Raw genomic sequence first — 23802 nt, forward strand, 5'->3', positions numbered from 1 at the left:
AAGTTACAGAAATACAGCTACATTATAAATTACACGTTGTCTCGGAAAATGTACTCCTAATTCCCAGTTTTGCGCAAATTTTCTACGCAAACTCAGCACTACTTTCTGTTGCCATAGCACTGGGTCCTCCAGCATCCCATCATGCTTTTGTTTCCGACGCTCTTTCCCGTTGTCCCATAATGCACTCGTCCCTTCTCAGGTCCTCCATAGACCCACTATGCACCGCTGCACTCTATGACAATGCTTATTTCATTTATCTCCGCCTATGTAGACAGATCGACCAATCATCGGTGACTGACAGGACTGTAAACGAATCGGCGCACGGTTTGACTGGCGGAGGCACCTATCAGCGTGTAGTGGTTGTACGCCGCTCTCATCAGTGCAGGAACCGGCTGGTGCTTTCGGTTTTGGATAGAGAGGAGGAAACACAACCGAGTCAAAATGGTGAGAGAGGGGGAACCTGGGGTGCAGGGTGGGCAGCTGATGGCTCTGTGACATTAGGGCACTGTATAGAGAAGCAGAGACTGTCTTACTCTTAGTGGGAGGATATTACATGCGCCGTGTCATATGTATATCAGCAAAGCGTAGGGTCCATTATACTTTATCAAAGTGTATACATGAGATATACGCCACTACACTATGGGTATATGAGGTAATTATATATTATGTTTTATTTATAATGCACCAGCATATTATTCAGCGCTGTACATAGAGGGATCGTGACAAACAAATAACAATGACATGGAATGAGCCCACAATCTAATAGTATTGTATATAGATGGTGTAGCTGTAAGTATAGTCATTATATGTGGGCACAGTGTTACAGTATAAAGGGTGGTTATACAGAAGTCTAATAGAAATTATGGGGTATTTTATATTATATCCAACCCTGAAAAAGCTGGGTACACACTACAGTTTTCATCCAATAATCAGCTAAATCAGCCGACATACAACCGCTCGTTCAAAAGTCGGGTCAGTGTGTGTAGTGACACGATGTCGAAAGTCTGCCCAAATGGACGATTGTCACCTCATTTGGTTGGTCGTACCATTTAATATTTTAGTTCCAATCTCGTTTCCGCTGTGTAGTGTGTATAAACTTCCGACCGATCCACAACAGTGAGTACGAAATTACAGTCCTTGCTCACGACAACATGGCTGTAAAAAGTCGCTAAAGGGACGTCTGCTCTTCACTTTATCGTCCTAAACAAGGCTAGTGTGTATGCAGTCCATGGACCGAGCGATCGGAACATTGATCGCATGTAAAATCGCTCTTCATAAAAAGTTGGTTGAAATTTCTGTAGTGTGTACCCAGCTTAACCTACATGGTTATCTTATGTTCTGCCAGAATTATGTGGTGTTATATTGTGTCCCATGTGATACCTATAGTTATTTAGTGCTTTTATGCAGGTCACAGAACTCAGAGGTAACTTCTTATATCTTGTAAATATTATTAGAGGAAGTACATTATACATTTTAATACACAGATTTCAATTTCAAACAATGCAAGCTGCTGGTATGAGGTGATCATAATATACAGACGTGTTTTACATTCACTAGTGTGCATTCTATCACTGACCATTTTCAAAATATCATGTGACACCTCTGCTCAGCAAATCTAAGTGTGCATTTTTCAAGTGTGATGTTGCTTCTCTCCAATTTTAAACTAATATATACTTAATCATCAAATGTAAGGATATATTTACAGATGTGTGACTTATTTACATCTCACCTTTACTATATTGTATCCATATAGTACAAGTTTATAGAAGTATAGCAATCACTATTCTCAGATGCTAGATCAACAGTGGTATGCGATAATATATCACTGTTCATTTGTGATTCTATAAATTAGCACTTTAATAGAATAATTGCCTTGTTCATCTGTGCTTGTCATGTGCCTGTGTACACACTTCCTTGGTTCATTAGCATATCTGTACAACACAGGTGGTTACAATGAGTGCACTTAAAGAATATGCAATTGGAGATGGTCCTTGGGTGCAAAACAATGATACTTGTAGGTACATTGAACAGTAGAAAGATATTTTAGAGAATCTGTGGTGTTGAAGAACTCCAGCAATATATTCGGGACAGAAAGTCGGTGAATGGAGCATATTGTGTTTAGGCATCCTTTTTAATGTATAAGAGATTTCGCATTCCATGTTTAACTTTGTTCAAATTGTATTTCTCTTGTGCAGTCTATTATGTCATATAATGGTGGGGCCGTCATGGCCATGAGAGGGAAGAACTGCGTGGCCATAGCTGCGGACAGACGCTTTGGAGTCCAAGCTCAGATGGTGACTACTGACTTCCAGAAAATCTTTCCCATGGGAGAGCGCTTGTTCATCGGATTGGCCGGCCTTGCAACGGATGTGTTGACAGTGTAAGGGTTTTGCTGGTTTCTAAATGAGAATATTGCTATTAGACCAGTGCCTAATGCCTATCTGCTCACAATAGTGAAGACCTTCAGGAACACATTTGGACCAGTCTATATTTATTTCATAACGTGTATGAGGTTAATCCATTAGTTCTATTGTAAGAAGAAACATGTTTAGCAACACTGTAGAGGAACCGTTTACATACATTTTATTAAGTAGAGGGGTTGTGAATGTTTGCACCGGAAAATATAAACTATACTAGGCCTCCCTGACTTATCCCAGTGAAATCATGTATTAATAATATCTTATTATATTCTTATGTGGATAAATGTCTGGTGCTCCCCGAGTAAGACAATATTTGATGTCCTCAGTACCAGTGGTCGAAGTGGGCTGGTATACGGTGGCATGCAATACCTCTACTTCCTTCATTGTAAAATTATCACTTTCCACTAGCTTATATTTTCCATATGTCCACTTCTAAATTTACTGATCAGTACTATATGCCAAAGAAAGAGAGTTTCCGTTATGGGTGCACTCTGTGTGTCCACGCTAATTAATTAAATTTTAGATTTTTTTTTATTTGAAAATATCTAAAATAATCCAAACTAAATATATTTTCTCATCTCTGTATAGAAATATATATATTCATCGAAGGAGTGATAAACATTGTAAAGAGCTTATAGGTGACATCACTAATCAATAATGAATTTAAGACATTTTGCCAATCCTTTTAACTCTTTCTTACATACTTTTTCCTCACAATCTTATTCTATTATTGTAATATAATTTAGTAACAAATATAATTTGTTTGGCTTACTTTAGATATTTTCAAATAAAGAATGTATTTTTAATTAATTAGTGTGTACATATTAGTGACTCCCTTCCCTTGGTATATGTACATTTTATCTAATTGTTTCTAGACCAGAATGTCCACAGATCCAGCTGTTTGGTTATCCAATGTGGGCAGCATAAATATGTATGGAAAGAAAGCTAATATAGGTTGGTACTTTATGTAAACTTAAATTAGTACCAGAAGAGCAAAGTTCATCACTGTACTCTAAATCAAAATCCAAAAATACCACAAAACATTTAATCTTTTTTTTTTTTTTCCCCCACATTGTTATTGTTTACATTTAAGTGATAAAACAAAATAACATGTTGAGATTATGTAATTGGCTTTTATCATTCAGCCATAAGGGATATATACTTATAAGGAATAAAATAGAAGAAAATAACTGGGTATGGGGTGTGAGGAATTAGTACGGTAAGTTGAAGGAAGTTTACACCTTTAATATTTACGGACCTTAAAGCTGGTTAAGAGTAATTTTAAAAACAGGTGAATGTAAATAACAATCAGTGGATATGGATTTGTATTTTTTCTTGATGTTCATTGCTTAAAATCATGTTCTAACTGTGGCTGAATTTAAGAGTATACTTAGTGAAAGATCATAATCGAGAAGCTCTCTAAGACATTAGAGGTTATTGAAAGTATATGCTGTATTAAAAAACTCCCAAAAACATACTGGTAGGTTAATTGGCTGCTAGCAAATTGACCAGTGTGTGTGTGTGTGTTAGGGAATTTAGACTGTAAGCCCGAATGGGTCAGGGACTGATGTCAGTGAGTTCTCTGTACAGCGCTGCGGAATTAGTGGTGCTATATAAATAAATGATGATGATATCGATGGACAACTTGTGAGTTCAATAAATACACACGTAATGCTTACCATGCCTTGACCTGAATTTAGGATTTTCCACTTTATGTACAATCAGTGTAAGCATATTTTTCTTATTGGTAGGCATCCAAGACATTCAATTTAGTTCTGAACTGGAAGAAGTATGACCAATGCAAAAATAAGGGCAGGATTTAATTATGCACAATGTACAGCTGAGTGCCTGCGGAGTGGTCAGGATGGCACTCAGTGAAAATGCAACATTGCATTTTCTTTGCACCCCTTAGAAGTGCACAGGAAACTGATGTTAGGGGGAATATATACATGCATACAGTGGTTGAAGTGGGCTGGTAGGCTTTTTTGTGTATCATACCACCACCTCATATTGCTTTAATTGTATCACATTCCATTCACACATCTTCTATACCAACACTTTTAAATTTCCACTTTGACAATTGTATGTACAGATATACCCCTCTACTATATATTGTATAAAGTCTTGCAGGAATAATTTTTCTTGTGTTTTTTTGTTACATTGTCTCTATTAGCTTGTATCTAATTGCTCCTTCTCCAACACTGCCTACTGATGATTTAGATAGGAACCTATTTCAACTGTAGGAAACTGTTGTTTGCACCCACCCCAGCCATAGCTTTTTATGCTGGGTGTTTCAATGGCTAATGATTATGAAAAAAGATTAGGCTTGGGGAGGAAGACCTTGTAAACTCAATTTCCATAGTTCAAAATATGTTCATTGAAATAATTTGTAAAAAGAGAGGGGGAATATATGCTGGGCTTTAATGAAGAACAAAGAATATAGCGCATAAGAGAAAAATCAGAACTAATCATTATGTACCACAGTTTTTCTGTTGCTTTGTGCTGTATTCAATGTTTTCTTTCCCCAGGTCACAACGCCTGAAGTTCAGACTGAATTTGTATGAGCTAAAGGAAGGACGCCAAATTAAACCGAAAACATTCATGAGCATGGTGTCTAATTTGCTGTATGAAAGGAGGTAAGAATCACATCTGGTTTATTAACTTTTTCTGAAACCTACCCGGTAATCAAACCAATAAGCTGAGGTGCATACAATTCTTTACAAAAAGTATAGTGAAGTAGAATAATTGATAACTACCTCTAGGTAACACTAGGGGGTGCTCAGTGGTAACATATACAGTAGAACTAACCCAAACCCTAATATTAGTTTATTAAACACTCCTGGAAGATGGTAATAAGAGTGGCCAGGGACTATGTGCTGGGGTTGAAATGTAAATCATATAAATATAAAATATGGCTTCTTAAAGCAATCCAGTTCATTTGTAATGTTGCCCAAACCTTTGTACCAGATCACATATTTTTTATTTTTTTTTTACTCCGAGAAAAAATCTGTGATGTTACATCCCCTAAAGTGCCTTCACGACTGTTCTGAAGGCACTCTGCAGGGAACTGCGTTCCACCCCTTTGATGTCTGCTGTTATTGCTGGAAATTCTTCAATAAATGCATAATCTGCATATCAGTAGTGAGGAGTGGCCAGAACGCCTGAAACCTTTTTCTCATTGTATGTGGAAATAAACCTAATTTTTCTTCATCGGTAGACATTTATTTGGGGAAATTTTGCAATTATGTCTGAGAACGCTTACCATTTATTAAATCATATTTTTGATACGATATGAGTTATAGTGTACTCCTTTTCAAGGTTTGTGTTAATTAAATGTGTTTCAGGAAAAGATTGACCAAGGTTTTTTTTTTCCCTTCTTTCTAACTGGGTTAACAATAGTAATGGCTACATACCATTCCAGTTGAGTATTGCACTAGTTATGTGAAAGTTACATAGAAAGTGTATGTTTCTCTTCTTTTGTTTGTCCTGACATATAATGTTCCATTTTTCCTGAAAAGTCTCAGTCCATTAGGGTAACATTAACAAGGAAAAATAAATCTGTTAGGGAATTAAATATCTATACAGATCACTGTATATGTTTAATAAAATGTGCAACCAGCAATTTTAAAATTCTTCTAGTAAATGTGTGGGCTCACCTTGATGCCTTATTGCTGATAATCGGGTTAGACATTTAACACGCTGGTAGAAGTTTCAGCATGGGTCTAGAGTACATACTGTAGAAGTTTTGAAGCCCCTCTGTTCATTTTCTTTCATTAGAACATAAAAGCTGTTTTAGAGGTTTAATTCATTTGATATCTTTGTTTCTGTAAGGTTTGGCCCTTACTATGTTGAACCAGTTATTGCTGGACTAGACCCAAAGACTTTTGAGCCATTCATCTGCTCCTTGGACCTCATTGGCTGTCCCATGGTGACTGAAGACTTTGTAGTGAGTGGGACCTGTTCAGAACAAATGTATGGCATGTGTGAATCACTCTGGGAGCCAGACTTGGTGAGTATAAATGTTGCGTACAACCTTACGCCATCCACTTGCATTAACAAGTACTGTAACCTAGAATAGAATTTTACAGCAAAAAAACAAACAATTTGTTCATTTACTATTGTTGCCCCTCTTTACTGGCTATGTGTGCATGCTGTTATTTGTAAAAGTCTATACTTGTTGTTTTATTTTTGTTCTTACAACCTGGCCAATCTGTTAAGGAGAGTAGGCCCACATGTATATTAAGGATGGTCTATTTGGCACACCTGCTGATTGGGCAGACTAGTAAACAATTTGGCAACATACTGGAGTTGAGCTGGGTGCACATACCTGTAGTGTGTGCTTATATTTTCTGCATTTATGATAATTAACAAATCGTTTAACTAAACTTAAATTCTGGTTACTGAGCATTTAGCCACTTAATATTTACACTGAATAACATATGTAATATTTGTCCTTTTTCCCTTCACCTCCATGAAGGAGCCAGATGACTTGTTTGAAACTATTTCCCAGGCTATGCTGAATGCTGTGGATAGAGATGCTGTCTCAGGAATGGGAGTGGTTGTACACATCATGTAAGTACTTATCTGTAGCAGAGATCAAGCACGCTTTGTCTCAGAGTTACTTGTAAGCCATATAAGAGACAGGATCTCTTGGTTGGCTACAGCTGGCTCAGGCTATTTTAAAGATATGGATAAAATAAGATTCATCCCACAAGAACAAAACTAAAATGCAGAGGTAAAAAAACAAAACCTTTGCATCCAATATCTTTCAGTATTAACCTTTTTACTGTAAATCTAACTTGAACAACCTTCTTTAAATGCCATTCAAGGTAATCTGACCTATTGGGCAGCACGATGGCTCAGTGGTTAGCACTTCTGCCTCACAGCACTGGGGTCATGAGTTCAATTCCTGACCATGGCCCTATCTGTGGAGTTTGTATGTTATCCCCGTGTTTGCGTGGGTTTCCTCCCACACTCCAAAAACATACTAGTAGGTTAATTGGCAGCTATCAAAATTGACCCTAGTCTCTCTCTGTGTGTGTGTGTTAAAGAATTTAGACTGTTAGCAGGGAATGATGTAAATGAGTTCTCGGTGCAGCGCTGCGGAATCAGTGGCGTTATATAAATAAATGGTGATTGACTATCATTTATAGAATTTGTATCGAAACCACATGTTTAGTTTTCATGCATCTTAAACTTGTTATTCCTGTCCAATCATGTGCCACCTTTCCTATGACACAGTGCACCAGATCTGAAGGGGAGTAATGACAGCCATACACTTATTTAGCCTGATCTGTAGCCAGTTTGGTCAAGACGATTGAGGGAAAATGACCTGATTAACAAAGTACCGTTCCTGATCTGTTCTATCAAATATGATCATATTTTGATTGTCACAATTTTTTTCTGGCCAATTAAGTTGGTTAAATGTGGGTGAAAATACATTCTAAAGAGGGTATTCTCCCATTTCTTGTACTGTGGGCTTTACACAGTAGCTTACTTAATAATCCATAATCATGGCTGCTCCAATTGGTAAAATAGATTAATTTTAGTGCCAACTGATCTAGCCTCTTTGTTTAGCTGCATATGTACTGATGGGATACACAACTTTAATGAAAGTGTAAAACTTTTGTCTTTACAGAGAAAAAGATAAAATTACCACACGGACACTGAAGGCACGTATGGATTAACATTTCCTCAAACTGGATACTGTGGCTGATCAATGTAACTTTTTTAAATTAAATAAAAATAACATCTGGTATGTCTGATTTATGTACAATACTATTTTTTCTATGGACTAGAACAAAGCACGTGGGCTTTGCTGGGTGAGGTAGGAGAGGTTACTGAAGACCTGTGTAATGTGCAATGTATTTTTAACAAACATTGGTACACAAATAACCAAGACACTCACTTTTATTGACAAGTTTTACATTTGATGAAGGAAAAAAAATTTGGCAAAACCTCTCCTGCCAATGTGACATTACTGCCTGTACAGGAGCAAGAAATATTCCCACTAATCTCCAGTCTCTTTATTTTTAGCAAATGTAAATCCTCTATACAGAATTTCACCCCCCTTCTGAAGGATAACACTTGGGAGGATATTTAACACGAGCATTCAAACCAGATTATCAATGTGGGGGGAAAGAAAGTCAGACAACCATATATACCATGATTAATATTCTTAAATACGTATATTCAAGGAATAAGATACCTAACCAGGTCTGGCAAGTCATGGCTCCCCAGTTGTTAAACTACATCAACCCAGCAACCTCATTTAGCCAACTGCATTGCAGAACAACAATTGGAGAACCACCAATGGCCAGGCCCTATACCTAGGAGGAAAGGTGAACAGAAACAAAATCCCTTTTTTCTCTTTTATAAAAAACAAAAACACCCAATTGCATTGCGTTAATAAAACAATACTGTCAAAACAATTAGCATTTGTAACAGAATGCTACCTTTATATGTAAACAGATTACAGAACACTTCTATTAAACCAGTTCCAAGACCTGGAAGATGGGTACTTGTAGGATAAATTAATGGGAGGTTTATGGCAAGAACATATTTAGCTGCCAGGCCAGTCAGCAACATAATACTGGCAGGCAATTAAGGGATTCGGCAAATGTATAATTATGACATGTGGAATAAGGTATCTAATAGTGGATAGTGTTTTTTGGGCCTAAAGAAAACCAAAACATACTTGAAATAAAATTACAATTTGCCTATTGGTGCACAAAGACAATGTCATCTGCAAACAGGCCACAGCCACAATGCACTAGGGTCCAATATTAAGGAACAACTGCTATCCCCTAGAAAGGTTAAAATGAAGAAATGGATCCAAGTGTAGATATACATTTTAGTCACCCTTTCAATTCAGTGCAAGGTTCCAATGCATACTATAGCGCCACTTACGGTACAGAAATCTTCGCTTATACTTTGCTTCCACCTTTGTGGTACAAGCAAAACAAGTGATGATTTTAACCTGAACTTCCCGCTGAGGAACCTTGGGAGAGGCTCCTACAGGACTGCAGTGGCAATTGCAGGGGAGGGGGGAGGGGGGAGGGGAATGCACAAACTGAAAAGGCATGCTGGGCTTTTAGCCTAACAGTTTGCCATCCTCTGTCTTATGTGTGACTTGCCCTTAATTGATATCTAATAAAAAGGTAAAATCCACACCTCAAATTAATCTACACTAGGATGTGCAAACAAATACAAACAGGGTTATATCTACTGCATACATACCACTCCATTCTTTCTTTTTTTCCCTTCTAATACCCATGGCATAATTACAAAATGACGTTGGAGGCTCTCTATAAATAAAGAAAATACCACTCTGTTCACTAGTTATGTATAATATCAACATGAACAGACAAGACCGTAATGAATCTATACACCCATTCTGTAATACTATTGATCTGCTCAATCTAAATATGTATTTATTGGACCCTAGTGCAATTGTATTAGGTGCCTTTTAAATTGCCAATATTACTGATGCAGAAACTTAAATTATGCTTTGTATTTTGCAAAGAACAGGAATTATAATACTTTACATTTGTATCTTGTTCTTCGGCCAAACCTAGTTCACATGAAGAAATAGGGCTTATTTTTTAAAATAGTACAAGTAGAACTGTGCAGTAACCCATAACAATATCAGATGTTACTAATCTGACTGCTAAGGCAGGTGGTTACTGGACACAACACAGCATTGCTCTTTGCACCTTTTATAAAATAGTCCCCAGTGTGTTCAGCTCTAGTGACAGAATATCTACATGAGACTTGGGGCAAGGGAATTCTTGCTTTTTTAAAAAATAAAAAATATAAACCCTTAAAAACAGGAACACACATTTTGAACTGCTGAGCAATCAAGGATACTCATTTTTTTAATATTTGCTTTAAAAACTAATGTGTGCGTTTTATTTATGTTGGGTATTGCCCTCACTAGTGCGACATATTTTATACACCACACCCCTTTTGTGAAAAGGTAAAACAACCTAGTAAAATTTTCAGCAAATGCTGCGTTTTACAGATGTGCTTATACCTCAAACAACACGAGCATCCCCATTTGCTTAACAAGACAAAATAATACAATTCCATGAAAAATATTGCAGCATGCCATTTTTAAGGATCTAGTGTGGTTACATGACAGATGGATCCACAACTGCAGCTGAAGTACACTAGATGGGAGAAATCAATTAGCCGCGATGTTCAGAACATCGTGGTTATGGGACTTACAGAAATCTCTGCTCGTTTTTCCAAACGAGCTGAGATTTTACCGTAGTAAAAGTAAAACGTGCAGCTACGATGTTTTGAGGAACATTGCAGCTAATTGAATCCCCGCGAGGTGTACTAAATTACAGCAGGAATATTAGTGTAATGTCCAAAAGTAAAATTAAATTCTGATTACATTATATTTACCTCAGATGAGGTTTAAAATTAATGGTGGTTTCTAGGTTCAAACTACTATAATGCACTAGTTTGTACATTGCGCCCCACTTCAACTATTACTAAATTATTTCCATTAAAAAGTACATGAACAACGGTCTGATGTATAAAATCCATTGCTGAGTATTGTACAGGTGGAAGAGTATTAGCAGTATTTAGTAAACAGTGCAGGAGGGCACATACAAGCCTATAAATTATAGTCATGTGAAGATGGAAAAGTGGGATTGTTTTACCTCCATGGTAAATTAGTGCATTTCATCTAAAGCTCCTGAAAACAGCAATGACAGAACATGAAAAGGGTTTTGTAACAGCAAAGATGTGTACCCCTCACAGAACAGGAGCACAGTACAAAATACTAAAGATTTAAAAGGAGTGTAAAATTGGGGAATCTCTACTTGACACTCACATTGTGACCTAAACTTGTGATGTAATCTCATTGTGACCTTTAAATTCAATATTAGAGATTTAAAAATTGAGGGAGGGAAAGTCACTTGATCTCTTTGCAGAACAGGAGGGATACAAACAGGATGGGCATGCAGCACAGACCAGCTCACTCACACTCATGCAGATGCTTGCACACACACCAGGAGCGTGAGGGTAGACGCTCTGAGCACAGGTAAGAGGGGGTGCAGAGAGGGACGGAGGGAAAAGAGCTATGCGATGATATTTGACATAAACTCAATGAAGCGTTTGGAATACTGCTCCGGGTTGACTGTGGAGATCTCTGCTCCAGCCTGCAAGAAACAAGAAATAGATTAGGTGATGGTGCAAGTTACTTTGTGTTTCATCAGTCCGCTGTCTTGCACAAGCTTACCCCATGTTTGACTGTTTTGGCGGCATGTGCAGCTTTCTTCTTGGCATCGTATGGTGTCAGAATGTCTATGATGGCCATGAAATAAACTTCTTTCTTAGGGGCACCTAAAAGGCAGTTTGAGGTGAAAATGTAGCTAAAAGTGGGGAGCAGGTTAGACACTGCACAGTAAAACTAATAGATGCAGGTTATAAAAGACAGACTAATCCAAAGACAAAAAAATAAAAATATATTTTCAAATAATTTTTTCCCCCCCAATAGGACACAGTTTGTATGCAGAAAGATATAGCAGTTGGAAAGTAGTTTTATGTGGGCAACTCTTTTTCCCCCCCATATACTAATTTCCATAAATACTACCCCAATTTTAAAGAACAAATTAAAATTACTTCTTAAATGCAGCACCTAAAAAAAATTTATATTGTCATTTCAATTAAAAGGCAAACTCCACAGAAAATAAGCATTAAATTACATAAAATAAATGATAAATAAAATAAATAAACCCCGCGGTTTCTTTAAATGTGGCAACTGTCAGCATGACAATTTATGATCCAAACAAAAGGAGTATAGGGACTGTTACCTTAAGATATAGAAAATCTGGGTTTTTTTAATTGTAACTCTCAAAATATAATATACTGTTTGACCTGTTCCTGTAGTCTACAATATGTGGGCATGACCAGCAGACCCCTTAAGAGAAGGATTCTGGAGCATGTGGGGGAACATTAAAAAAGAGCTAAGAGGGATGCGAATAATTTCAAACACTTTACGACGGCAAGGCATTTTATGAAATGCCATAATAGTAACCCCGGCGGTCTCCAAGCTTTTGTCATGGGGCAGATCACATTGGATTCTGGGGGAAGGGGGAAAGATACCTTAATCAGGAACTTTTGAAGAGAGTCTAGGAAAATTTTCCCTATGGATAGTGTGGCCTCGCCAGGCCTTAATGACCACAATTACTTCATGGTTTACATATAAAACAGGAACGTTTGCTGATGGCCATTGATACATCAAGTTCCTGTTTCACTTTCTGATCAAGACCTTTATAACAGCATCTCATAAAACTCTTCCTGAATTGTTCTAACATCTTCACTCTAACATTTTCACCCTGGCATAGGATTCACACAACATTTGTTATTATATAGGGTACTATTTTTTCCTACCTTTTGAACAATGGACGTTATTTAACTTCCCAGATTCAAGATATATTCATATGTTTCATCTTCACGTTAGCAATATGGAATTCCTTGTTATTTCAATAGTAGCCATTCTCACTTTACTGTATCACTGATAATTTTATTTTGGACTGCTAAGTGGATCTCTATATGTTGCTCCCTTTCCACTAACAATAATTGGGGATTGGATGTATTTACCCTTTTGAGAATTCACAATTTATTCCCTTGCCACAAGATGTCTTTACACATGGGGTTTTGGTTTTTGTAGATGCTGTACTTAATTATGGGCTCTCGACTCTTTGGATATTATATAACTTTTTAATGGAACACTACTTCCCTCTAGCTCCATTTAACAACTGCCACTTTTGAGATACATAAATAATGGGATCCTCAGACATTTTAAACTGAATTTACTTGCATGGTTTATGAAAAAAACCACATTATGATCTATACCAACTTATCCTGATGTATTATGCATGGCCTCATCGACCTTTATGATCATTGCTAAATAGAGATATTATTCTAATGGGTACGATGTCTCAAGGATTGAAAATAAAGTGCCATCCATATATTTATAAGCGAATACCTTAGACTCAAGGATCCTTTATTTGTATAAAAAAATGTACTGTTCCCGTCTTGGAGAATTGTGTGCTTACTTCGTTATTACTGCATTTTTTTCTGTATATTCACTTACCTGGATTGTACTATGATTCGATGTAACATGGTGCTTAGTTACGTCTTAACACATTAAGACTACGGACTAACTGGTAAAAATGACTAGCTGTCTTCCACGCATAAAGCTGCCCAATAGGAGATGGACCTCCATTAATTTACATTTTTGGATGTTCGTGTCAATCAACGTGCATTTATTCACGTCTCTAACAACGTTGCTAAGCATGACTTAACTAATGGGCGGTCTCTCTACTATAAATGTCCAATAGGAGTGCTCTATCAGATTGTCTTGTTAAAGCTTTGATTAGCGAAATGCGCGTAGGCTCTCATATTTTTCCCCAGAAATTATGAAGATATATCAATATTATATATGGATAGTCTGCTGAGGGACACGGATCTATAGCTTGTGTACTCATAGGTGTGAACTCTACTAATCCGATATAAAGGGACACTAAACTATTAGATCTAGTGTCCATAGGAGACAGATAAGGTGTTTATCCTAAATGATCACTCTTTAGCTATCAGGGCTAGGGCCATAATTACCATTTATATATTCCCACATTGACTTACCCTTATGTTATGTTACAGGAACAGCCCAAAATACTGTGATCCCATAGTGTGATAAAGCGTATCACATCAGGATATCTCATGTAGTACCTGGTATATATGATAAAACTGGGACAGTTTATAATACTGTGTTTTTGGTATGTAAGATAGGGGAAGGTTACTATACCAGAATACCCCACTCTGCCTATAGCACAAAGCTTCCCAGTCTACAACAATGTAGTGATCTGATTAGTAGAATTTAATCTTAGGTTATACCACTCTGAACATTTACTACTGTCTATTTTAGACTGTTAACTTTCACTTCAATATCTCAGAGCCTACGGCGCGCATAGCAATATTTGAATATTTCGCTAATTGTTGTAACAATAACACTACACAGATAAGTTATATCGATATTTTAATGTATACCAATAAAGAATGTAATATATGTTTTAATAAAAATCTTTTGGTCCTTAGAGTGCCCCGGGATACACACTCCCTCTTCTGTAAACTTTCTGATAAAATAAATAATGTATTATATAGAATGCAATTTACCCAGGTATAGGCACCACACCAGTTTGCCCTTGAAGCTGCCAACAATGCACTCCTGTCTCCTACTAGGTCAGGATTCTTTCAGACACAATACAGTGCTGTCATGCAACACGAACTTTCACTGCTCTGTATTTTAGACTGTAGTGAGAGAGAGGAGTGTAGCGCTGGACCGCTGGACCCCTCGTGGGACCTGCCATGTAATGTTGTGTTATAGTATAAATTATTCAGTTCAAACCTAAACTAAGTATTCAGATTTGAGTGCAGTTCTTTAAAGGTGACCAATGTTTTCAGAGGATTATATTAGTATCTTAAAATTACATTCTTGTAACTTCCCTGTTGGGAGTGTAGAAAGCTGAAATGTCTGTTCCTGTATGATAAACAATATGATATAAGATCTGGAAATTGGCTCCTCTGTTTAGTGTATAGACACCCACCATCTTTTTTCATCAGACAAACTTTGTGGCATAAACTCAATATAACACAGCTTTAGGGAAATAATCCCCCAATAAAGGGGAATTAGATTTTTATTATTTGATGTTCTGCAGTAATGTTTTATATGATTGTACTTACTGCCATCCACGGCAAACTACAAAAACTTACATATCACTGCACCATTATTAAAATTACAACCAAGCACTTATGGGTAAATTAGCAATAAGCAGCTATAAGATATTTTCTGTGTGATAAGCTGTAATCGAAAATCTATTATTGGCAAAATTTACCATTAAAATATTGCTGGAGCAGCTGAATGATAAATCAGCTGTCTGGAGATACTTGCTGGCAGCGGAAAGGCTGAACTTACCGCCTTGTCAGGATAGTGTGGAGGCATATGCGCATGCGTAATCCAGCTTGCTAGGGGGTTGATTTACGAAAAAAAAAAACTTCTTAAAAAGGAGGTGTTAGCTAGAATCTGGTTGGTTGCTATGGGCAATCATTTATCTAGTACATTCTAGAAAATGCCAGCTAGAATCTCATTGGGTGTTATGGACAACCCCACTTTTCTTTTTTAGAAGTTTTAATAAATCTATACCCAGGTGTAAGTACAGACTATATTATATTACAAGCACACAGAAAGCAGCCATGTTACCATGTTCACATTAAACTTGTCCAAATTGTCACATGAGCTGTTCAATTAATCGGATTTAATTCTATACATTTACTCAATTTTTGAAGGGTTATCGTTTGTTTCCACTTGGCAGAAATAAGGTATCTATCCAGAGTTACAGTGTGTGTTAATTTCTCTAGGGGCTTGGATAGAGGGGCTGTCAAGCTTACAGAGAATCCAAGTAATTTTGATTGCGATAAAACAATCAGATTGCAGCCTAACATTTCTACAACAACTAAACACTGTTTCTTCCACTTTAAACATGCAAGTTTAGAAAATGTATTCCTCTATTATATAACTTGCAGCCTGTTGGTTGGGAAATATGATTGCCCTAGGAGTATGCCTACAGAATATGGCTTATTTATTAGTATGAATAAAAAGTTCAAGTAGTAAGTACATAAAAATTAGGTAGAACTAGGCTTCACAGAGATCTTCTTTCCAGCAATACTGATTTATTAATTCTATATTTTTTGCCATAGCCAAATGAACCAGAAAGAAGGAAAACTGGATATTGTTGAACTCCTTAATAGTTTAAAATATGAATATATTTAACAGATTATTATTTTAACAGAAACCATAAGCCCCATCCAAAAAAGTGGGAATGTTTTCTATATGTCTAGGTCTTGTTTAATGAAGAAGAAAAAGTGGGGGGAAATTATCTTTTCATAAAGCAATGTAAGAACTAAGGGGTCTATTTAATATTTATAGACAGTGTACTGCAATAGGCAACAATATGTATTGCAGCATAACGTTGTATCAAAGGTATTAATTAACCCTGATCTTGTTTGTGATGCAATGCACGAGTTCCCCACCTCTATAATAGAGGATGGGGTTTAGCATTGCAAGGCATCATGCCGTGTTGCCCAAGAAGCACTCACTAACCTGGTGAAGAGAGCCCAAGGATTCTCTAGAACAGGCTGTCCTGCTCAACTACAAGCCTGATGAATTACTGCTATAATCCATCTAGCAATTGTAATTTGAGAGGCTGACCAGCCCCTCTCATCATAGATAACCAAAAGATCCTCAATCCTACGCACGTCTTGGGAGTCCGATGCACAAAAGTTCACAAAGCTCTGACCATATCATCCAGAGACTTAAGAGAACCCTCGTCCTCTAAAGACTTTGTAATTTCGGCTTTGAACAAAACAATGTCCTAAATAATATGGAATCTGGACACCACCATGGGTAAGAGGGAAGGTTTGGTCTGAAGAACTGCCCTAGCAAAAAGGTGACTTGCAGGATAAGCTCTGAAACTCTTCTAGTCATAGAAATGGCTAAATGGAATTCTTCCTAGTAAAGAAAGTCAACAGAGTCCAAGGGGGGAATTCAATTGGCCGCATTACTCTCAAAAGTAACGCAGCCTGCGCACTATTACTGTTACTATGGTGAGTTCTCTGTACAGCGCTGCAGAATTAGTGGCGCTATATAAATAAATGGTGATGACAATGATAATAGTGCGCATTATTACTGTTAGAACGGTAATTTTTAATCGCTAAATTTTTGCTTCCGGCTCAGAAATCCAGGTTAAAATTACTGTATGAACTATTATAGTGCGCAGGCCACGTTACTTTCGAGAGTAACACAGCCAATTGAATTCCGCCACAAGGGTTCAAAAGGGGAATGATGCATTCAAGTTTATATCACAAAGAACCACTGAAGGAACATATGGAGATTGTACATGAAGTACACCCTGCAAAAACATCTGCACATCAGGCATCAGAGCCAGTCTTCCTTAAAAGAAGAACGAAAAAGAGTTGATACCTGAACCGTAAAAGAGCCAAGGCGCAAAAGGCAGCCCATCCTGTAAGAACATAAGTAACCCGGACAACCAAAAAGAAGAGGTTGGGAACCCCTTCTTTTCACACGAGGCGATGTACGTCCTCCGAACTCTATGATCATTTTTGCCAGAACCTGGCTTTCGTGTCCAAAGCATGGTTTGCAGCAAACGCTTCGACAATCCTTTCAAAGGTCGGATCATGGCTTCAACAGCTATGCTTTTTAAGCCAGATGTTCTAAACCGCAATGAAAAAACGGTCCTCGACTTAGCAGGTTTGGTCTGAGTGGCAAATGCCACAACTGACCCACCGCAATGGAGAGAACATCGGTGTATCAGGCCCTTTGAGGCCAGTCTGGAACCACCAGAATGACCGGGGTGATCTCTTTCTTCAACATTTTCAAGACCCTGGGCAGCATAGCCACTGGAAGGAACAGAGAAACCAGGTGGAACCGCCAGAGAACAGACATGTCGTCTACCAACACCGTCTGAGGATATCTTGCCCTGGAACAGAAAAACTTCACCTTGTGGTTCAACAGAGTGATCATCATGTTGACGCCCTGTTGCCCCAGCTGTCTACAATCTCACAACAAACTTCTGGAGTCAGAGACCATTAGACGGGGTGGAGAGTCTGCCTGCTCAGAAAGTCAGCCTCCCAATTCTTCTCACCTAGGATAATGACTGCCATGAAGGCCCGAGAGTATTTTTCAGCCCACTGAAAGATCCTGTCTCTCACATAGTTAATAGATTCCTGGTGCCACCCTCGTGAATGAGGTATGCCACCGCTATGCCATTGTCCAACTGTATCTTCAGTGACCTGCACTGACCAGAACGCGGAACACCGCTCACAGCTCTAACACGCTGGACCTTGGAGAAATCTAAGGTTCCAATCAAAGACCGTCAAAGCAGGTGTGCAGACCTATAGCATGCGCCACCCTGAAGGCTAGCTGTCACTAAAGAAGCGATTGACACACCCTTGAGGAAAGATCAAACACCTGACAGGAAAGGTTCACATGACAAGATATCTGTTTCACCGCAAGGGAGTTCCAGCTGAAACTCCCTTGCATGAAATTGGGCAAACTGGACTGCCTAGAAAGTCAATATCATCATGCCTAGGACATTCATTCAGAAGTGTACCGAAGTTTGACAACTGTGAGCTAACAGTCCTCACAGTCTTTTGTAAAGCCTGAATCTTTACCAGTGATAAGAACGCTGTCTGTGGGTGTTGAAGGAGACCCAAAAAGATAATTTGGACTTCTTGAAGTTCAAAATCCATCAATGGGATTCCACAGTCTGTGCCATCACCTGAACACAGGACAGAAGCAATACTGGTGAGTCCACCTTGATGAAAACATAGTCTAGATAGGGAAAGACAGTCACTTCCTTGGACCTCAATAGGGCCGCCATGACCGTCACAAACTTGGTGAAGACCTGTTGGGCCGTGACAAGACCAAAAGAAAGAGCCTTGAACTTGTAATATCCGACAAACTGAGAAGAGACTGATGACCCTCCCAGATGGGAACATGTAAATACGTGTCAGACATCCAGAGCCACCAAGATCTCATCCCTTTCCATTCTGTGAATTACCAACTTCAAAGGACCTCATCTTGAATCTGTGCACCTGCAGCTGGGTATTCAAAAGTTTGAGGTTCAGGATCAGTCTGAATGAACAGGTTGGAATAAAGACCCAAACCTCTTTGACAGAACGGAACTGATATAACCACCCTTGAAGAATTCACAGAGTGGATAATCTTTCGCAGAGTAAAACTCTTGTGGGAAATTCTGTGGCAAAGAACCATCTGGGGGGATACCTGAGAAAATCTATTGTATATCCATAAGTCCACTATTCTCCTAAACCACAGCGGATCCTGGGTGGGCAGAATGTCTGTCAAGCTGATGCTTATTGGCAGATTTGGCTGCTGGTTGCTTAGAAGACAAAGCCTACCATCCATGCCGCAAAACATCTCTGGGGCGGATGACTGCTCTCTGGAGTGCTGACTCCTTGATCTACCAGAGAAGCAAAAGGAGCAAATAAATTGTAAATTGGATATGTTTGGTGTCACCATATTAATATATGGGGTCTGTGTTAAGCAAGGATAAAGCTATATTTTTGCTGCGTTGAACCTTTTGTAAATAATGCGAAGGCCATTTTACAGGAAAGAATCAGGTGAGGTCTGTTCCACTTCAAGGGGAGTTCTAACTGAAATGCTCTTGCATGAAACTGATAAAACTGAATGAAATTGAGTATTCATAAAACACATCTGCTATTTTGAGTGTGCCATTAGAGAGTAAGGAGTGAATAGGCAATTTCTTTCAAGTAAGATGGCTAAACATGCTTTTGTAGAAGGACCTGAAGCCAAGTAAGAAGTAGACAAACATTTATTATTTATTTTAGGATTGCCATATTTAAGGGCTAAAATGTGTCTCTTGAAAAATACCATTTCCACATTGAAAAAGACTTAAATTATATTGAAGCTATGTGTTTGGACATGAAATTGAAACCTCTGACAATAACCATATCAACTTAACCATAACATTTGCAATATAAAACACATAAAAATAGAGGCTCCACCTCAGAGTAACATTCAACAAAACTGTGACAAAATCTATCAATGGTACATGTAGAGATATCAAACCATAGGCATTCATGACCTAGCGTGTAATCAAGGTCTGTGGATAGTTACAGCTATTCCAAAAAAGGGGATACATAGCCAAGTGGCTGATCTCCTGGGTTATTCTGCAGGAGACCGGTATGCTTTCAGACACTAAAGGAGAGGCACAGCTTATGGGAGAAACCTTGGCCTGTGACTGTCGTGCCCGTGAGGCTGTGTCTGTCTAAGGTGCAGTTTAAGGTGAAAGGGAGGCATATGTCACACATATCCTGTAGCAAGTAACCTGATCAATTGCATGTAGCAATTCATTGTTCAGGGAAATTGAGTTGTGATCAGGCAGGGGGGTTCACAGATTCCATGAGATTATGGGAAAGAGGTAGGTGAAAATTTTAAGTTTTAAAGCTCCTAATTCTATAAATGTGCTCATTCTAGGGTGTTGCATTATAGATTTCATCTTTAGGCAGTTTTTGTGCACTGAAGGCTCAGTACACCTGGTCCATATGCCAGGCTTCATCATTTAGATCAGGAAGCAAGGATGTGAATAAGCCAAATAGACGAGCATATATTGGGCTGTAAAATATTATACAGTTCCCCTCTGATTTGCAAATTATGCCTGTACTCTTCATTTTCCAAATCTACTTGCTGCAATTTTGAGTGTTTTTATTCAGCCCTCTGGGCTGCATTGTCTTCCAATCATGTTGGTTGCAGTAATGTGTCAATAAGAGTCTCTAAGTGCATACACATTGTCAAGTTGGGCTAAGTCAGAGCTTTAGTAATAGTAGTAAAATAACAGCTTGTTTTGTCACTTTTATAAAGTACATTTGCAGGGTAGATAATGTTACTTCTTACTCAGCCCAAGCGTTATCAGAGACTACTCGACCCCAATGTTCGCATTATGTTGAATTTTACAGACCAGCTCCAGTTCTATTCTGTGCGCTCTCTCATAACCTGTTTTTACCAATGCCATCATCTCCCTTCCGTCAAAATACTACACTTATCTATCCTAAGCAGGTTTTTAAGTTGAATGTGTTTCCTTGTTTCTTTTTTTGTCCATTAAATGGCAGACAGAGTATTAATTTTTTTTTAATGGTCAGCTATTATGGATAAAATAATACAATCAATGGGGATACACAGTGAGCACATAGATTTTTGTGACTTCTTAAACAAACATACAGCTAACAAACTGAAAAACATAAATTTAAAAAATGTCAAGATAAAAAAAACATTTACTAGCACATTCTTTACATAAAAGTTGTCGCTAGGCACCTGTGAAATCGGTCTGTAATGCCATCAATCAAGCTCATCACATTTCTAGAGTTGATACACCCTAAATTTGACCAAAGTTCGAAACCTCATATTTTCCAGAATACACAAAATTTATTTTGTCCAACCATCTAAATTTACTAAAATGATTCAGTCCACAGTCTTCTATTTTAGGGGGGAGAGATAGCCATCCAAGTACAAGCTATGCATACTTTTGCAAACATAAATAAATATATCAAATATTGCCTAGTTATTATCTGTATCTTGATTCAGAGATAAACCAAACAGGCAGAGACCAGGATCTATAAATGGAATAGAAATGCAGGTTCAAGCTTGTATTTCATTTCAGAATTTTTGTATCCCATAGCAAGTGCCATAAGGAGCCTGGCATAGACCCACATTTAGAACAAAGACTACTCTTATTTCCCCCAAAATACAGCATCCTTAAGGGGGTAAGATATGCCCTATGAATTATATAAAATTGGATTTGTTGAAATCTAATCGAGCAGGTAGACTCTTTTTGGCTAAATAACATGCTATCCCAACCCCTCCCTTGCAAAGTTCACTAGTCTACCTCCCATTTCTTTCTGAGGTCCAACAGCGCATCTCTGTTATTTTACCAGCAAGGAAGAGTAAAGAAAAGAAAAATTTTCATTGGACCCAAGGAGTACAAAAGTATCTTGGTATGAGATTTTCCTATAATCAAAAGGTTGTAATTTTAACGGAGCAGTCAAGGGGTGTCGAAGCTGTAAATACCTAAAAAAAAAACAACCCACTGAGTCAAAAATATTAAACTCCAGTTTTAGCATTTCAAATTATTTGAGACTATTATCGGAGTATAATTGCCCCAGTGAGTTGACACCATAGCACAATCACTCAGATCTACCACGTAATCAAACCAATTCTGGTAACATAAGCAGAGGAGTGTCTGGATCAATACCTAGACCACTTAAAATGTCCCAGACTTTTATGGCTTGCTCTATGAGAGGTGCCCTATACCACAATCTCTTCTGTTCTAATAGAGCCCTTCGCTTTCGCCCTTCAAAACACACTGCTTCATATGCACCAGCAGTTGGGTAGCATAATAGTATATTTTAAAGTGAGGGGGCATCCCTGCTGAGTTAATGGCGTTTAGAAGTCCATTTACACAAACCACGAGACTTGAGCAGTTGACCCAAGCTATAAAAGTTGGGCCTACACCAAATCTTTTTAATGCCTCCTAGAGAAATGGTCATTCCACAGAATTGAATGCCTTAGCAGCATCAAGGGACACTACAACAGATTCCTCACTCCAGATATGTGCCATTTATATCATTGTGAATAGCCATTTTAGATAAATTACCTCTTCAATAACTCTTAAAATGGGTTGCCAAGATTTTGGAAAGAACCTTGACATCTGTTGAGAAAATTAAAATCGGGCGATTTGAGTCAGAATTAAGAGGATACTTCTCTGCCTATCAAAGAACCACAATCAAAGCATCGGTCATGGATTTAGATAAAGTGGCTGAAATCATAAAACCATTAAGTATTAAGGAGATGGGAAGTCTTGTGTTTTTCTTTTTATGGAACTCAATTAGGATCCCAGCAAAGTTCTTTACTTCCTTAGAGAATTTCAAAAGGGTAATAGTGTGAAAATACTTACTCAATTCCTCATTAGAGTAATGTGCTTGAGAAGCATATAATTTGTCAGCAATAACTTGAATATTCACTCGCCTTTGTCCTGCTATAACTAACCTTTCTGGAATGTTAGTATGAGAGATTTATGACTTCACTAAATAAGACATAAAGCCACCGTTCCACTTGAATAGGAATAAGTTAGATTTTTCTAGGAGGTAATCTGTCCATTCCATTTTTCAAAGTTCTCGCAGAGCGCAGCACCGGGGCATTAATCTTCTAACATCTAGAATCTATGTTCTAAAGTTATCTCCAGTTTCTTCGGTTGTTGTTTGGTTCGGGTCACTCTACTAATCAAGGTGTCATGTAAATATGCCTTGAACGCATCCCACTGAATTTGCAGTTTGTTCAAGTAGTAGTTATCAGAGAGAAAAAAAAAAAAACTTTCCCAATGAACCTCAAGATCTGAGCCTTGCCCCATTAAGGTCAGCCAAAAGGGATTAAGCATTCAAAACATCTGACCCTTTGGGAGGTTCTGGATTAGCATCAAGGTGAATGATCGGATATACCCCTGGGTCTATATTCCACCTCCAGTACACCAGGGAGCAGTTTGCGAGAAACAGAGGCAGACCAATTCTAGAGAAAGAATATGTATTAGAGAAGCAGGAATACTGCGAGGTATCTGGATGCTTAAATCACCAGCCCTCTATCAATCCCAACTCTGCATCTAAGTGAGCAAAAATATGACCCTACCCCATACGGATAATGGATCCCTTTTTTTTATTTTATTTACTTTTTAACACCCCTATTATATGGGAGTGGAAC

The 23802-nt window shown here is 38.0% G+C and overlaps 2 protein-coding genes across 2 annotated transcripts in view; one reads left to right on the forward strand and one right to left on the reverse strand.

Moving 5' to 3' along the window:
- Nucleotides 1-324: 324 nt before the first annotated feature.
- Nucleotides 325-8178, forward strand: PSMB3 (proteasome 20S subunit beta 3). Its single transcript, XM_075177048.1, has 6 exons — nt 325-444; nt 2196-2380; nt 4949-5056; nt 6252-6429; nt 6898-6992; nt 8059-8178. The coding sequence occupies exons 1-6, from the start codon at nt 442-444 to the stop codon at nt 8105-8107; spliced, it is 618 nt and encodes a 205-aa protein (XP_075033149.1). The 5' UTR covers nt 325-441; the 3' UTR covers nt 8108-8178.
- A 134-nt stretch (nt 8179-8312) lies between these two features.
- Nucleotides 8313-23802, reverse strand: part of PIP4K2B (phosphatidylinositol-5-phosphate 4-kinase type 2 beta) — a 39319-nt gene continuing 23829 nt past the window's right edge. Inside the window, exons 9-11 of the mRNA XM_075177043.1 lie at nt 11674-11777; nt 10114-11593; nt 8313-10082 (exon numbers count right to left, since the gene is read on the reverse strand). Coding sequence (XP_075033144.1) covers nt 11513-11593; nt 11674-11777 — 185 coding nt within the window. The 3' untranslated portion in view covers nt 8313-10082; nt 10114-11512. The remainder of the gene's footprint in view (nt 10083-10113; nt 11594-11673; nt 11778-23802) is intronic.

This window comes from Mixophyes fleayi, chromosome 6, assembly GCF_038048845.1.
Source record: "Mixophyes fleayi isolate aMixFle1 chromosome 6, aMixFle1.hap1, whole genome shotgun sequence".
Lineage (NCBI taxonomy): Eukaryota > Metazoa > Chordata > Amphibia > Anura > Limnodynastidae > Mixophyes > Mixophyes fleayi.

What these genes read in the sequence shown, in the direction of transcription:
- PSMB3 (XM_075177048.1), top strand. An exon ending in AATTTGCTGTATGAAAGGAG is followed by an intron (nt 5,057 to 6,251) that starts GTAAGAATCACA and finishes TGTTTCTGTAAG; the next exon opens with GTTTGGCCCTTACTATGTTG. An exon ending in CACTCTGGGAGCCAGACTTG is followed by an intron (nt 6,430 to 6,897) that starts GTGAGTATAAAT and finishes ACCTCCATGAAG; the next exon opens with GAGCCAGATGACTTGTTTGA.